The 16,577-nt window shown below is 45.7% G+C and overlaps 1 protein-coding gene across 2 annotated transcripts; it reads right to left on the bottom strand.

The window, feature by feature from the left end:
- Positions 1–6,650: 6,650 nt before the first annotated feature.
- Positions 6,651–15,255, bottom strand: GORAB (golgin, RAB6 interacting). 2 transcript variants are annotated; one of them, XM_084290828.1, is made up of 5 exons: positions 15,173–15,255; positions 14,373–14,721; positions 12,634–12,735; positions 11,075–11,215; positions 6,651–8,410 (listed from the first exon to the last, which is right to left on the bottom strand). In XM_084290828.1, the coding sequence occupies exons 1-5, from the start codon at positions 15,240–15,242 to the stop codon at positions 7,945–7,947; spliced, it is 1,128 nt and encodes a 375-aa protein (XP_084146954.1). In that variant the 5' UTR covers positions 15,243–15,255; the 3' UTR covers positions 6,651–7,944. The 2 variants fall into 2 exon arrangements, with proteins under 2 accessions (XP_084146954.1, XP_084146955.1); XM_084290829.1 differs by having other exon boundaries at positions 12,634–12,731; positions 14,381–14,721.
- Between the last annotated feature and the right edge of the window lie 1,322 nt (positions 15,256–16,577).

Here is a 16,577-nt window from a genome sequence, read left to right as displayed (position 1 = left end):
CTTGCTGTCCCAACCAAAGGCAGATTTCTTCTGGTGAAATAGGACTGGCCTAAAGATCCACAGGAGAGGCAAGCACCCCAGCAGGTCACAAGGCCAGTGTCTTGCAGCCCTACCGAGCTGGAATTGGGGGACTTTTGGCAACTGAATGGAAGATGTCTCACTTCCTGACTGAGATGTTATCTGCTGTAAGCTTGGTCTGATTTGAAAACTAAGCAAAGGAACAGTTGAACAGAGGCTTAGAGCAAAAAAAGAGCTATTTGCACCCGCGTTGCAGAAGAGGTTTTCAAACGGTTTTAGTTCTCGTTCTTGCCTTAGTTGCCAGTCCCAAACATCTGGGATCCCAGAAACAAAAGCATCAGGTTTCCAGAGAGGAGAGAGTTGTAAGACACAGGTCTAGGAGAATTTTTAAAACTCTCAAAAGCATTTCTGAAATCAGTTCCCTTTTAAATATGTGGCAAATACATTAAAGTGGGCTTTGGATTAAAGTTTTATTGCCTCTTGATAAAAGCCATTCGCACCTTTGATGTGTTTGTGGATGGCAGCCGTCCCAAATGCCTCCCCCAGGCCTCGCCCCCATCAGGAAGTCTCCCTTTGGCTCTCTCCAGGATTGCCCAGATGGGTTATCATCTGTCACCTCTCCAGAGGTGACCAACTCAAAACAGACCCTTCTGGGGTCGCAGACGTGGTGAGAGCAAAGATTTCTGAGCGCAAGTGTTTAGGGGGTAATGGTTAAACGCGTGTGACCCAAAAGCACAGAAGCGGGAAGAACAGCGGGGACCTGGGCTTCTGAAGCTGGCTCTGAGTTTATTTCTAGCGAGTTTCAGTTCTTTGAATCAAAGCATTGGCAGTACCACCTTGTGCTCACCCACCTTCTGCTCAGCCTAATGCCTCCGAGGAGCCCTGGTTCGGTGCCTAGCCTGGAGGACAGATGGGTCCAGAAAGTTTCTCGGCAGCTGCTGGAAGGAGGAAGCCAAACTGGTGGAAGGGGAAAACCTGGTGTCTTGGGAGGGTTTGAGCAATGAGCCTGAAGCCTTGCAGGCACTATGGGCAGAAGAGATAGATGAGGTCTCAAAAAACAAATCATGAGTCCCCCCTATGAGAAGCAGGTTTAGCTTTGTGGATGTCAAGGCCAGAAGGGAGCATCATGAGTGTCCACGCATGACATTCTGCGAGTTCCAGGCCAACACAACTACCCTGTAGCTTCTTAGGTTCTGCCAGCGAGAGCATCACCCCTAAGAGATTCATAAAGGGACTGTCACTGACAGTCCCAGATATGCTGAGCATGTCCAGGAGCGGGAGCCGGCCTGCTTGGCAGTGCTGGCTTCCTGCAGAGCTGGTTAGTGTCAGTGAGGCTGATGGACACTCCACAGTAGTTAGGGGATGCAGTGGGATGTCACGGAGAAAAGTACATGGCTAAATATTTTGATTTGAGGAAAGCAGAAAAGAAAACAAGTGGTATTTTAGCAGACTGGTTAAAAAAAAAAAAAAAAAAAAAAGCTAAAAAAAAAAAGAGAGAGACAAAAAAGTGAGAGAGAGATCTGGAGGCAAGAAGAAAATCCTGCAGAGAACCAGGCCTGGCTTTTTAAACAGCTGCAAGATGTTCTTCTTGGAGGATCAGAGAAGCATGTTAGAAAAATGCTGGAATGGACCTAGTTCTTTATGAGCACATCCTTATGCCAAATAGCATTATCTTCTCTGCCATGAAGCTAACCACCAGAACGTGGGACCAGCTGCAGCTCACACGATAGTGGAGATAGAGGCACAGCCCCCAGGATACCACCAGCGCTGCAGGCAATGGAATATGCACAATCAGCAACAAGACTCATCACTTAAACAGCTACAAAACTCCCCAGAACATGATGCAGGGTTTTGTGTGGGACTGAGAAACCTAATCCCGATCCAAACTGGGAAGCTTTATAAAAGATGATGTCTGAATTGCATTAACCCATCCTTGGGACAGAGGATCTCTCCGCGCTGGAAAAAGTGACTGGAGCCTGCAAAGACACAGCTGTGTCACTCTAGCTCACGTTGCAAAGACAGCGAAAATCCTCAGCACAGATCTCAGCACAGGCACATGGCGTGGGTCTCCAGGGAGTTATAAAGCTTGTTGCCCAAACTACCAACCTGAGGAGTAGCCAACCTGTTACCCTTCCACTCAGAGAAAGGGAGAGAGCAAGACAACTGGGCTTGCCAAGATAGCATCTGCAGGACCCCAGCTCTATCCCTTGGAGTCACACCAACGGTGAGCTGCTGTTACCTGCTGCCTAGGGACGACTCCCGTGGCTCCACAAAACATCTGCAATCAGAGCAAAGCCCCATTACCACTGACCGAGAAAAGAAATGCGAGAGGGACATTTGAAATGCCAGATTCAGCACTGATAACAACATGAGAGGCTCACACCACGCAATCGATTGTCTGTTCAGATGCGTTACCAGCACTGCTAACTGCTTTAGAGAAGAGCAAGAATTTCTGCATGGGGAAAGCCAGAGGGGCCCATCGTTCACTGATTTATTTACGGCCCACGTTTCACCTTTATTACACGCAGCAGTCAAGCTTGGTGTGGTGTTTTTTGTCCTATTCATCTCCAGCACTCAAGAGTCAGATGCAGGGGAGGCCACTGCTTCAGGCCATGCACGATTTGGGTGAACCCTGTTTCTGCTCCTTTCTTTATTCAGCTCCCTTTCCACTTCCTCTCCCATTTTTCAAGGTGCAAGAGACTGGAGAAGCATCCTGAGCCCTGCAGCTTCCACACTGAATGATTTATATCCCCTCCAATGGGATCACAAGGCACAAAATGGGTTCTCCCAGCTCTTGGGGTTTCATTCTTTTCTGTGAGGCATCTCTAAGTTTTTCTTGCCTGCTGAGATGGATCCCAATGCTCCACCAGAAGACGGGGCTGAACTGTGCTGGCAGGACCCCCATCCCATTTCAATTATCCAGCTGTCTCTGGAAAACAGCACAGGCCTTACATGGCACAGCCCTGGAAAGGTTTTGGCTTGGCTACCCGGAGTACAAACGCAGTGCCTGGCTCGCAGACGTGCTTTCCAGTCCTGGATGTCACGTTGAAAGGCATCCCAACCGGTGCTACGTTTTCGGAGCTCGTGCCCCCAACCATTTCCTATTCAACAGGACACTGAAGGATGGTGTGACACAGGCTGCTGAGACTGCTCGATCCCTGCCAGCACCGCTGTACGTCCTGCACAAGACCTTTTCCTCCCAGTTACCACCTCTCGCACACGTGCCAGGTGTGAGGAGCGATTCAGACACTAAAACCCAGCTCCGGCGGTGTGGAAAAATAAAATCACCAGCAGATCAGCCCAACAAGCTGGTGGGAGTGGCACGGACAGAGGCAGGAGGGACAAGGTACTAAACCTGCCCAGTGCTCCCGAGCGCCTCGTTACGTTGATTTATATTTAGCTAATTGAGAAAATGACTCTAACTACACAATCCAGGCCCTAATTCAGAAAGGCCCAACCTTTTTAGTGTCTCTACCCACATCTTAAAAGGCATGATTTAAACCCTGTAACTAACAGGCTGCCAAAGGCAAGGATTTGAAGGATCTGATGTCCTATGATGCCGAGGGGGTGAGGCTTGGCTGACTTCTCTCGTTACTTGGTCTTTCTCCACTGACGTACAAGTTTGCTGCTGGAACATAAATCAGGGGAAATGGTGAAGGAAACCAGTCTCGTGCCCCATCAAAGGAGCCAACACTCACTTTAATAGGACCATGCAGACAAGCCGAAATAGGGCACTTAACAAGCATGTGGTTTCAGTTATACCAGCCTACATCTCTACACCCTGTTTGCATTGCCACTGGCAAAACCCTTTGTCCCTTGTAGCCCACACCTGCCCACGTGTACAGAGAAGGGGCCACGATATAATACCTAAGTGTCAAACACAAGATTTTGGGGCTGAATCAGGCCTGCAGAAAAACTTTATCTAGCTCTCGACCACTGTATGAGCCTTTATACACAGCTAGGGCATGTGCTAGAGCAGAGCAGAGAGATGCTTTGGCTGGTCTTGCCCCAAGCCATCACGTCTACACAGAAACACACTAAAGCACTGAACAGGCCAGGACCGACAGCTGCTTGCAGACCCCATAAAGGAAAGTCTGGTAAAGTAGCAGGTTGCAGGCTGGGACAATCCACATCACAGAAGTTTTCATCCTTTTCTGAACCTTTACAAAGAACAGAAAGTCTATAGATCCTACTGTCCTAAGGAAAAAACGCAGAACAGAGCGAATCCCAGCATGGGAAGCAATTTGGTAGTGCTCTGCCCCTTTCTTTGGATCCAGAACTTCCCCCGAATTGAATAACTTTCCCATCAGCGATCCTTAACAGCACATTCTTAACACTGCTTATCAGAAAAGGCAGTACTCCGGCCACTAGCCCAGTCACTGCTTTTCACTCTTGCTAGTCTACCCTCGTTGTGCTTAGATGGGATACAGGCTCAAAGGCAAGGCTCCAGTACATCGCAGAAGGTATTAGGAAGAAGCATGGCTGACTGAGAACTTAAGTCTCTCCCCAGACAGCTACCCTAAGCTGAAGCCTCCTGAGAGCCCAACTTCAGCTGGCTGGCTACACAATCAGATTGGGGATTGTCCAAGTGTTTTACACCACGCACTAGACATCCATGGGAACCCTAGACTGCTGGAGTTATGCGATTTTGTCTCAGCCATGACCATCTGTGCTCATTTAAGCATTTCTTGACAGAGGAGGGAGCGTTAATCCCAACATCCTGGCCAAACTGCAACACGGGCAATTACACTGCGCTTTGTAACGTTCTCACAGTGGTACAGATCGGTGTTTTCTCCTTCTTCCCATAACGGCAATGCTGTGGCCCAAGAGAAATGCCTCCACTGCTGCAGGAGAAGGCGAGTCCCCTGTGATGAACCCTGCAGCGTTGCTGTCAGATATCATACATCTTCCCCTGCCAGGGGTGTTCAACCCCAGCATCTTTCACATCCAGACTTCTACCTGTATGTGCAAGAGGCCCTCACTTAAAAATCCGCCTGGCCATTCCTGACGTAGGCTGACTTCTGCAGTTCTCCACTTTTCTGAAGAGAGACAACGCGCCGAGTGGACAGCGCACCTGCCCTTGATGCACTCCAGCAGCAGCAGCACCAAACACAATAAAACGCATCGACTGCTGCAAAGGTAGAAATGGCTTTTGCTTGAAGAGCCTCAATTCCAACTGTTCGGTTTCCTTCAAGGAAAAAAAAAAAAAAGAAACCAACCCTTTTGTTGCACCAAAATCATCTCCTGGCATTTCTGACCAGCACACATGTTGTTACAATTACGACCGGACTGCTTGGCTCCGGGATAGGGGGAATGTTAAACCGGCACACTGGCACCCATCAAAACATTTGCGAATTTCCAAAGTGGAACTGACACCATGGTAGTGGTTTATATCACACGTCAGAGAAAGGCTTCATAACTCAGATCAAACAATTTAACTCTTGAGCTTCCTGCCTAGGGAGAGCAACCAAATGCGAGGCTGCCTATTGTTATTTCATATGGTTTTTCATATGGCTTCCAGCCAGTTTGCTTCGTATTGCAAGCTCAGAAGTTAAACACAAATAGAACTGGCCAGAACTTCGATGAGGAACTAGTAAGAGAAACTGCTGATTCTAACAATAACATTTTCCCCAAGAGGTATGAACAGTATCAGCCCTATCAGGATGGCACATGAGAATTTTTCATCTTTTAAGCCTTTCAGTTGGATATAAACTAACTCCCTTCTAGGAAACTCGTATTCCTAAGTGGCTGTCAAAAAGATCTTCAGGCTTACATTCTTCCACCTTTTTTTGGTTTGAGGAATTCAGACAGGACTTGTATCATAACAAGGTGCAATCAGTAGGACTATTTCAACATGTTAGCCTACCAGAGACCCACAAAATGCATGCAGAAGTGTACCCATTTGCATTTTGTAAATACCATTACAATTCAAATCTTCTGTCGGATGCTCTTCTTTATGTCCCCCGATGAGCTGAACGCAACTGTAATGAGGAACAGACCTATCCACTAGAACTTAAGATTCTCTTGAGGAGCAACTGGGGACAGCTGCAGAGGATGGAAACACAAATGGTACAATTAAATTATTATTGCACTTACTGGTATCCAGTTTTGAAAACCAAAATCAGGTTACTATAAGCTGCTCTGCAATTGCAGACACAGCCAAAGAAGTCAGTCACTTCTTTTTCAAAATATGATCAAATATATGGTTTTTAGGTCAACTTGTTTCACCCTAATAACAGGGAACACAGTGTATCAGCAAAACAGCAGGGCTTCATGTGCATCTCAAATGTTGCTTTGGAGTTTTCTAACTTGAATCAGCCCTGATCATGAGTGGCTTCTCTAGAAAAAGATTTATCCTCCTTTCTCCTGTGTACAGGAGAAAATTTGCCTGTGGATTTTTCACTGCTACCTTGGGCCACAGTTAGCAGAAAAAATTCCTTCTGAGCTGTACGCTGCCATGTCTTTGCTCCACACATTTTTATATTTTGGAACAGCCTTCTTCAAGGTTTTCCTTTCATAGAGGAGAGTTGCCAAAGGATGTATCTGATTGCATCATTTATCACCTCCTGTGGAAAAACAGTCTTGGATGCATGCATTAGTATCAGGTATCAAAACTGAAAGCAAACACACTGCACAGAAGATGCACTGATTTATTAATAGAATAAAAATGTAGTGACACGTTTTTTCCACTATTAAAGCCATAGAGACAATCGGTGTCCTGTTTAGATACTTGATGGTGTCATTCAGCAACTCATTCATAAATTCTGACACGTTCAGCTCAGGTATTACAGAAAACATTTCCACAACGAAAGCAGCCTTCCTCTGTTACAAAGTGGATAGCTATGAATGCTGTCCCCAAGGTTTGCAGCTGCATCAGTCTATGGGAGGTTTTCATATGTCCTCTATTTGAATTCCTGAGACTTTCTCCACCTGGAACAGCTTTTTAAAGCCTTTCAACAACAACAGGAAAATAGCTGAACTTCTTGTGGGGTACAAACCCACTCTTCAGGCAAGAGAATGCATTGATCATTACATGACAACAGGCTCAATTCCAATATAATGTTGGAATTATTCATTACACGGTCCCTGCTGATTATTGGTATTTTGAGGCAACGACAATAAAGAAAAACATTTATAAAGAAAGAGTTTTAATCATAACACTCTCCCTTCTGTGTTTCTACTTCTACATTGTAGATTCTGCCATGTCTTAAACTGTCGCCCACCATCTTCTTTAAGCCATAGCTGCGGTGAATTCACAGACAATTTGTTACGAACATGTAGCTTTGTGTGATCTATCTGAAAGAAACAGGCAAAGTGACAAATAGGAAATACTACAATTAACTTTGCAATTTGCTTCAATATGTGAATTTCCTTTCAATCGGATACAGGAAAGAATATCAGCTATGAAGATAGTTAAAGCATGTGCTTGGGTTTGACAGGATTAAAAACCGTTGAAAACTAATGCTTTATGCATACAAAGGAAGATAAACATCCTATTGCATTTGTCAGGAGAAAAGTGTGATTAAAAGCAGCATAAGTGAGTAAGTTGCAATGTTTTCTTCTGTAGATACGTATCTCTTGCATGCTGTTTGGAACAGGTATCTGTGATATCAATACACAGAAAAGCCTTTAGAAATACCCTGCTCTTCACCTTTGAGTATCCTGATTCAAGAAGGTACAAAGCCCTACAAAGAGGGCATTAGAACATGAAGCTAAAAAATCAGAATGATGAGGACAGATAGTGAACCCCAAAAAGGGCTCTGTAAAAGAAAACCAAAAGAGCCTGTAAAAATTGAAAAAAAAATAAAGGAAAAGAGATATGAAGTGCATATTACTGGCACTGCAGAAGCCCAGAGATAACATACAGCCCGCAAGCCCGCAGAGAGTATTTAATCCATAACCGGATGGCTTGTCTGAACGCTGTAGTCATGTATCAGAGCAAGCTGGGGAGTCTCCCGGAGTCACATTTACTGCTTGAGGCTGGCTGTCCATATTGCAGAGGGATTTGGTACCAGAGTTTTCAGACTGCAACTGTTCAGAGACAGCAGAAGAATCAACACAGTTAGCATGCTTGCTCTCCTTTGCTGTAACACCGGGAGTGGGGTTCTCCTTAGCCAGCCCAGCATGACCGTGCGACTGGCTGACTTGTCTCCTTGCTTCTGCCTCCTGCTGCTGCAGCATCCGCTCCACCTCTATCTCAAGTTCCAGATTTTCCTCATCTGCCTCCACTTCCAGCTGCTGCATTAACTCCTCCAGCTTCCTGGCCTTGCGGAGCTCGTTCTGCTGTATGATTGTGCACAGGTGCTCCGTGAGGTGCTCCTTAATCTCTGTCTTGTGTTGGAGGTCCAGCTTGGCTGCCACGTACTCCGACTCAGCCTTCTCATACCGCTTCCTGCAAAATCATCATCATTTCTCGTGGGTTAGTTCTCAAAGCACTTTACAATCCAACACACGGACAGATACTTTAAGCATCCCTGAAACGCAACATGCTCTGAATGTTTAATGCCAGTGCATTCATGACACGCTGTTAAGTTAGTCAAAAGGGGGAAGAAAAAGGTGTGAATAGATCAAATCTTCTCTTGACGTGTTAGCCTCCATTGCTGCTGCATTTTAAGAGTTAATCTGCTTGTCTGAAAGACATGGATTGAATCACGAGCAAGCATTTTTACTGCCTGTTTTAAGAGATGCATCACTAGCAGTAGAAAGAAACCATCAGAAGTTGTAGTGTTTTCACACTTCAAACGAACAACTAGCCAGTGAACTGGAACGCTGCAGAACAGTTTTGTGTTCTCCCAATCCACCCAACGGATACAGATGCTACAACAGTGCTACACACTGACACTCATCCAATGTAGAAGCTTACGCCCTGGCCACCCAGATACACAATCAGGAAATCATGAGCGGCAGACTGACACAGCATACGACATCAATAGCGATCACAACTTTTGCATGGCAGCAGATGTCGAATTTTATTGTGAGCATCCCCCCAACACACCCCTCCTGCCAATTTGCACTTCCTGCCATGACAAAATACAGCAAAAAGGAAATATTCCAAACGTTTATTGAGGCCAATGCATCCTCTATATCTAGCACTTGAATGGTTGGTGTCCACATTAGTGATGCATCTTCAACTGCATTCACAGAAACTGTATATTAATTTTGTTTTAATTATTAGAGAGAGAAATGCTATCTTGCTCATCAGGAATAGGAACGTGCAAAGTTTTTTGCAGGGTGACTATGCAATGTACCTTACAAAGCATTCATAAAGCCAGTATTAGTGAGGTAGTTAAATAAAGAATCCAGCTGTTTTATAAAACCACATTCAAATATCTGGTTAAACGAAGCAACAGAAAGATAGGAGAGTTCTTTTGCTTAGAGAAACAGAAGGAAAAAAGACAAAATATTCCCCAAATATGTTCTGCTATATAATAACCACTAAACTTCTACCAAGCTGTAAAGGCTGTGTCTGCAGTGGGCAGTTGACGCCCACTTCCACCTCCTTCACAAAAAAGTCAAGATTTTTCTGCGCCAGGTATCCATAACAGAAGAGCTAATGCTATACTGGAAATTGCTGCATAATTAAACCTTTGGGCTGAATTCACACATCATCTTCGCATCATAATTATGAAGACTCCATTCCACAGAATTTGTCAGATGCCCTTAGTCATGTGCTCAGAATTATTTAACATTGCACTTAACCCACTGAAAAAAAACGGGGATTTAACCCTAAAATAGGAGGCAAAGACTAAAAATTGCTCTCAAAGATGTGGCTTATAAGTAAATCAGCTTTGTCTCATAATGCACAAAAACTGCAGCACTGGAATGACATAACTCACGTTTCCAAATCCCTCCCTCACAAAAAGGAAGACTTACTAAGTTCATCAGAGTCATTAAGTGTATTGGAAAGCTCATCCTCTTTGTCCTACCAATATCCCCTTTTGTTATCTTCATTAAAATCCACCTTCTAGAAGCCAGAGCTGGTTGTTAGATGCTCTTTTGCCATTAAGCATTTCAAATGGACATGTCGTTATAAAGTTTTGCTAAGGAAATCAGCAGGAACATCTAGCAGTTTTAGAAACCAGAGTTAAACCTAAAATACATTGAAATGCTTTCCCACTTCAGGTTCTGAAATTCAATATTTATATGCACTCAGCTACTGAAACTACAGCTGATCTTAGATATTTCAAATGATAATTATGCAAAAGAAATCCTTATTTTTTAGCTACCACTGCTACTTTTTTTAAAAGACTCATTACTGTGTTTATTGGCCTGTGGTCAACATATAGCAGGATTCATAAGGAGAAAAATAAGTTTAACACATTGAATCATGAACCAAAAACCGCAACCAAACATTTCCATTTTATTAAACGGCTACATAAACATGCTGATGTTTATCTACTGATGTTGTGGTTTAGCCACAACTAATAGGGTGTTCCGACTAATTTCTTGCATTTAAGGAACTCATCAGAACCAGAGTGATTAAAGGCACACTGTGAAGGGTGAAAGCCTACTTTTTCCTTAAATTTTTCATCCCAATTCCAAAAGCACTTCAGTAGTATTATATGTTTTCAGCTTAATTGGTCCCATTGATTCTAACGGGACCAGAGCTGTCATCAGCAGGAGTTTCCCTGAAAAGGACTTTCATTGCAGGACTTAAAAAACAAAACAAAACAAAACAAAACACAAACAACAATTCTTTTCCCTGAGAATAAACAACCTTGAAACAATAAAGCAGGGCTTATGGACAACTGCACAGCTAAAGCAGGCAGTATGACTGCATGAAGTTGGAGAACACAGTCTGCAGTCGCAAAATCTACTCCATTTTCCAGATTCCAAGGGAAAAATGAGGAAATGAAAGCTTTTAACTCAGGATTCCAAAGCCCCACAGATTGTCCATTTTAAGTACATGTAATTACAATGACTTAAGATGATCTTTCAAGGTCCCTTCCAATCCCTAACGTTCTGTGCTAAGTCTGTTACTGCTTCAGTGGCATGAAACTGTTTTTGCTCCCTCTGCTCAGGCAGGGCTGCTCCCTCCTCCCTGTCAGTCACTTACCGGGCATAGGAGTAGTCTAAGCTGGCTTGATCAATGCGGTTCCGCAGGATGCCGATGTCAGCAGACACCATGTCATCCAGAGCTTGTAACTCTTTCTGAATCCTTTTTAGCTTCACTGTTTCAGCTTGAGTTCTTTTGGATCTGCAAAAGGAAGGTGCATGTTTTTTTCTTCACAAGACTCTTCTTGACATAATGGGCCTCATTTCATTCCCAAAGCAACTACCTTCTTTAAGAGCTACTCAGAAGGCTTCTTCTTGATGGTCTAAGACTTTTGATCTTATTTAATATCCACAGGGATCTAAAATGCCTGCTATTAAAGGACCACAGCAAAATTACGTAATGACTATAATCAAAGTGCCTAAAATGGATTCTGTTTCTTTCACTGGGGAAACACACAAGAAGCTGCTGGATCTAAGTAGTTCTCAGCATAAGGAAACAGGAAATGGCTTGGGGAGGGGAGCGAGAGGGGGAAGGGCATTTAGCCCCACAAATATCCCCTTTCAAAGACGACCAGTTAGCAGGGGCCAAAAAGTCACCTAACCTAAGCTTGATTTCCATTTTGTGAAATTATTCCCCAAAGCCCTAGCCAAATCCCAGCGAAGTCAATGGAAAGTTTTACCTCAAACACAAAGGATTTCAGCCAAGCCTATGTAACCTTTTTCATCTCTGCGTATTCATTCCTAAGGGCAGCAAGCTTCAACGGACTTCACTCCCAAGCAAACCAAGTAACTTCCAACAAGCTTTTACACCAGGTCACTTTGTGACTGTCATTCATCACCAGGAGCAAAAACGTGCCTTTCACTGCTTTACACCCACAGCAGGTACTTGAAAAGCAAGAGTAGAGATGTAGAAAGTGAAACCATCTCTCACTAGACCAGCTGATGCAGGAAGACATCCTGTAGTACCACCTAGAGCCTAAAGACCTTTGAATCTCAGATGCTGTTCCCCAGCAATCACCTTCCAGTTCCTCCTCTCCCCCTTTATGCCAGCCTGGTGGTCACACCCATGTTTGCTGTCCCACAGTGACTCAGACCAAACTCACGTGTATTTTACCTCTGCCTGGCAAAGGAAAACAAAACCTTTAGAACCTCAAAGAGAAGCTCCTGCACTGTACAGCCCATATTCATCTACCCAAGAGCTTTAATGGGCTTTAATCATGTCTGGGAGAAGACTGCAAGCCTGACAACTGCACTTGTCCTTCCTCGATCCAGTGTTATCAGCTCTCTATATCAGACCTTATCTGCCTTACTTGCAGTCTTAACTACCTGGCTGGACAACACTGTGCAGCCTTAACGTCTGGTCACCAGAAGAACAAGAGCTAACAAGTGGGAGAACACGTCGATTTCTGTGTATTTTAATCAGCCAGGGGTAAAATGTTTCTTAACCTTTACGTTGGTGGTCTTCTCCTTTCAACGTTACTTTCACGTACTTATAAGACAGACGCGTAGAACAGAGAGGGGAAGGACGAGTGAGATTTAAACAAGACAATATGGATTAAAAGACAGATTAAAAGCAACCCCTTTCTCAGCCTCAGGCCACGTGGCAGCACAGCCCCTCACCTCTCAGCAATAGCTTTGGCCAGGAGTGCCTTCTTGCGTTTATTCTTCTCTTCGATCAGCCGCTGCTCTTGTTGGAGGATTTCCCATCGCGATTTTTCCTGCCTGCTCATTGACAAAAAGGTCAAAATTAATCCCACGTTCAATTCGCTGCCTGTCCTCCACACCCCACCCCCAAGACAAATATTCACCATCATATTTCCTGGAGCAAGCTCTGAAAATGCCAGAGGAACAATAAACAGGTTTCCCTTCTGAGGAAAGAAGAATCAGCCGTAGGAAGCCATTTAGACCAATAAAACATTTTCAGATGAAATCTGCTGATCAGAACAAAAATCTTCATAAGCAAATAAACTGCTGCTTAATTCAAGTTTGCTGAAAGAGCGAGCATTTGGCACTTGTTCAGCATTGGATGTGATTTTTCATTTAAAGGATGTACTTCACCACTAGGTAAAAGCGGTTTCAGGTTTCTTTCTAGCTGCTATAAATTATCTGTTCAGTTTGCCAATGCAGCCTTTTTTTTTTCCCTCTATAAAACAGATCCTCTCACAGTTCTGCTTTACAATACAGACCCCAAATAATTAAACTGATATAAATGAAGGGCAGGTAAAAATGACAATGAAATTGAGCAATGAGGCAGTACAAGAAGGCACTTTTGCCACCAAGGGAAGAGTTGCATGGCTTCTGTTTCCTATGGCACATCTACCAAGAGACACAACTGGCCCCAGAGGATGGAAGGCCAGGTCCCAGGTGAGAGGGGACACCCTGTGTGAACGCAGCTGGGCGGAATTAAGGAGAAACAAAATTTGCTTTGCTGCCTCTCCATCTTGTAGAGTTCTTCACGCCTTCTCCTAAGGAGTCTGTTCCAAAGTCTTGCTTAGCTTTAAAACGCCAAAGTAACTCAGCTCTGTTTATTTTAGCAATCATTTCTGCACAAGAATCTCTCCTCAGGCTTCTCCTCACCACCCTATTCCTAAAACCACACAGAGAAAAATATTTTTGGTAAGATTTGAATCTGACTGCACAGGCTGAGAAGAATTCAGCAGATCCAGGGGGCGGCTGCAGCAGCTAAACGTCATTTGCTCCCCACACAGCGAAAAGCTTCAGCTATCTTCTCCCCAGGCAGAAAACGTCTGTGCTTTTCACCACCAGGAAGGGGCTGACCAGCCAGCACCCCTGGTGAGCAACAGCCACGTGAATAATTTGGTGCTGCTCTCCTGGTGAGGGGAGAGCTATGTGCAGGTGGGCGATCCCAACCAGGAGCTGTTTAAAACAGAAATTTTCTCTCCTTATCAAAGCAACAAAAAAATTCTGCAGCGATACGGTGAAGGGGAACACAAGGCACTACTTCTGCTCTATCTGCTCCCAAAACGTACAGCTACTTTCTCTTGTGGATGCTGGCTTCTCTGCACAGCACGACACAGGTGGGGTTAGGTCTTCATCAATTGGTAAGACAGCCCCACATTTTGGGTGCTTTATGATCTACAGTCCCACTGCCAGAGGAAATGATTTGAAGAAGGCACAATCCGTAGCTGCATGGGTTACAGGAGGGAATTTGGCATAAGGTGAGGTTTAAGCCAGCTAGAGATGAAAAGCAGAGTTCAGTGCAGAGGAAGCAAACACGAGCTCTCAAACCTCCCTGTTAGATACAGGAAAGCTCAATACCGAATTTCACTTTACTGTAGAGGAAAAGAAAGAACCCATGCAGAATGAGATCCATGCCCCAATTCTACTGACTTACTAACAATTCCACTTTCTTTTTCTCCACTTTGGCGTTCGGCTTTGCAGGGAGGTTCTGGGCACTGTCACTGCCATTGCAAGGATCCGCCGGCGTCAGTTCCTTCTGCTGCTCTCTGCCGTCACGTTGCTTTTGATCCCCCACTGAAGGACAGGGAGGTGGCGGCTCAGGCTGCTGAGGACGCCCAGGTTGATGTTTTGGCGCCGACAGCAGCTGCTCGGGAGGCACGGAGGCTGCCCCACCCTGCAGCCCCAGCTTCTGACATTGCTGCTGGAGGGCTTTTTCTCGTTGCAATTGCTTCCGATTCTTATTTGCAGGCTGGGGACGACGCTGCTGCTCTGACGGTTCAGATGGATCTATCGAGGGATGAGAGGGAGAACCGGAATTAAAAGCAGGCCGTGAGCTCAGAGACAGGCTCTGTAAATTACACTGAGCACGCAAACTGGGGCTTGACCAACCTAAGATGTATCTGGGTGCCAAGGGAAGGCACCATGAGGAAAAACGAGGAACCCGTGAATGTTTTGTTAGTCTAAAAACCGCGATTTCCAGCGCATTTGAAACGAGGCGAGGGAGAGATAAGGGGCTGGGAGCGGGGGCAGCCGGGGGGCCGCGGTTAACCCCCAGCACCCCCCAGCCGCTGCGGCCGCCCCCGGGCCCCTCAGGACCCCCTCAGGGCCCCCCAGAGCCCCCCCAGGCTCCCCCAGAGCCCCCTCAGAGACCCCCGAGCCTCCCCCAAGACCCCCTTAGGGACCCTCAGGGACCCCCCGAGCCTCCCCCAGGACCCCTCAGAGCCCCCCCGGCCCCCACCCGGCCGCAGGCCCCGCAGCCGCCGCAGCTCCTCCTGCGAGAAGCCAGCCCAGGCCCCGTCGGCGGCCATGGCGCTTCCTCCTTCCGCTCGCGGGGGCCTCCGCAGCAAGGACCCGCGGTTGCCCCTCAGCCGCCGCCGCTCGCCCGCCTCAGGCGAACGCCGCGGGCAGCCCCGGGAGGCAGCGGGAAAGGGCTTCGCGTTGCCATGGCGACGGGGCGGGAAGATGGCGGCCCAAAGGGGTGAGGGTGCGAGTGGGGACCCACTGCTGGGAGGACCGGGATCCCAGGGAAGCTGGGAAATAAAAAGTCTTGAAAATACGTTGAAAATAAAGTTTCAAAAAAAAAAAAAAGTCCTGAAAATAAACTGAAAATAAAATTAAAAAAAAAAAAAAACACACACACACAAAATAAACAAACAAAAATGAGGCCCAGCTGATGGGGCTTAAATTAAGATGGGGAGCCACTCGTTAATAAAAGGTTAAAAAAGCATCACCACGACCCTCAGGGCATTTATAACCCCTCGTTAGTCTGTTTGTAAGGACCAGTAAAACTTTTTCTCTAGAGTGTCTCAAAGCTGCATTTGTAAGGGCACAGAAAGCACATCTTAGGTCCACATTATGATATAGTAAGGAAGCCAAGGGCACGTGCATGGCTAGATGATGACGTACTTTAATTACCTACGGGGATAATGCTGAGGTAGCTGGCAAGGAAAAGGAGCGTTTTCCCATGCTGATGTTTTGAAGTTCTGTTTTGACCGTTTTGCTGCTGGAAGATCATGGTGAGATAATGTTCAGCCAGCATCTGCCCTTTGCTTCCCTGTTCTCTGCCAACTGATTGCACAGTCCCAGCCTATACACAGAAAAAAAAAAAAAAAAAAAAAAAAAAAAAAAGATGATTCCAATAGTAACCGATACAGGTATCCATGCCAGGGAGGGATGGACTCCTAAAGTAGCACATTGCTGCCACAATCTGAGAAGGAACCAGACAGTGTATGATGTGACGAGGCTCCTGGCAAAGCCTGCCTGCAGGAGTGGCTCACCCAGTGTTAGCTCAGCTCAAAGTGGGGAGCTAGAAACACTCACAGACTGCTAGCTTTTAGCTGAATATTCTTTCAGTTAGGATAAACTTCTTAGCCAGGCCTCTCAAATCTTAAATATGAATAATTTTAGCACCACACGCATGAGGATTCACATGGATACTTCCATCGCTAAGTAGAAACTGAACAAGTCCTGCCACATGCAGCGATATTCACTCACTAGCCATGGGAGCATGCATTTTTTCCAACCAGCCCAAACTCTTGCAGCTTCTTGAAGCCTATCAGAGGTCGTGCAGACGAGCTTACCTCCCACTGGGAGAAAGTCGGGTGGAACACACAAGCCCAGGCTTAGCTGAAGCAGTCCAGAGG

This window comes from Netta rufina, assembly GCF_964035555.1.
Source record: "Netta rufina genome assembly, chromosome: 8".
Classification (NCBI taxonomy): domain Eukaryota; kingdom Metazoa; phylum Chordata; class Aves; order Anseriformes; family Anatidae; genus Netta; species Netta rufina.
This window is presented reverse-complemented; position numbering and strand designations above follow the sequence as displayed.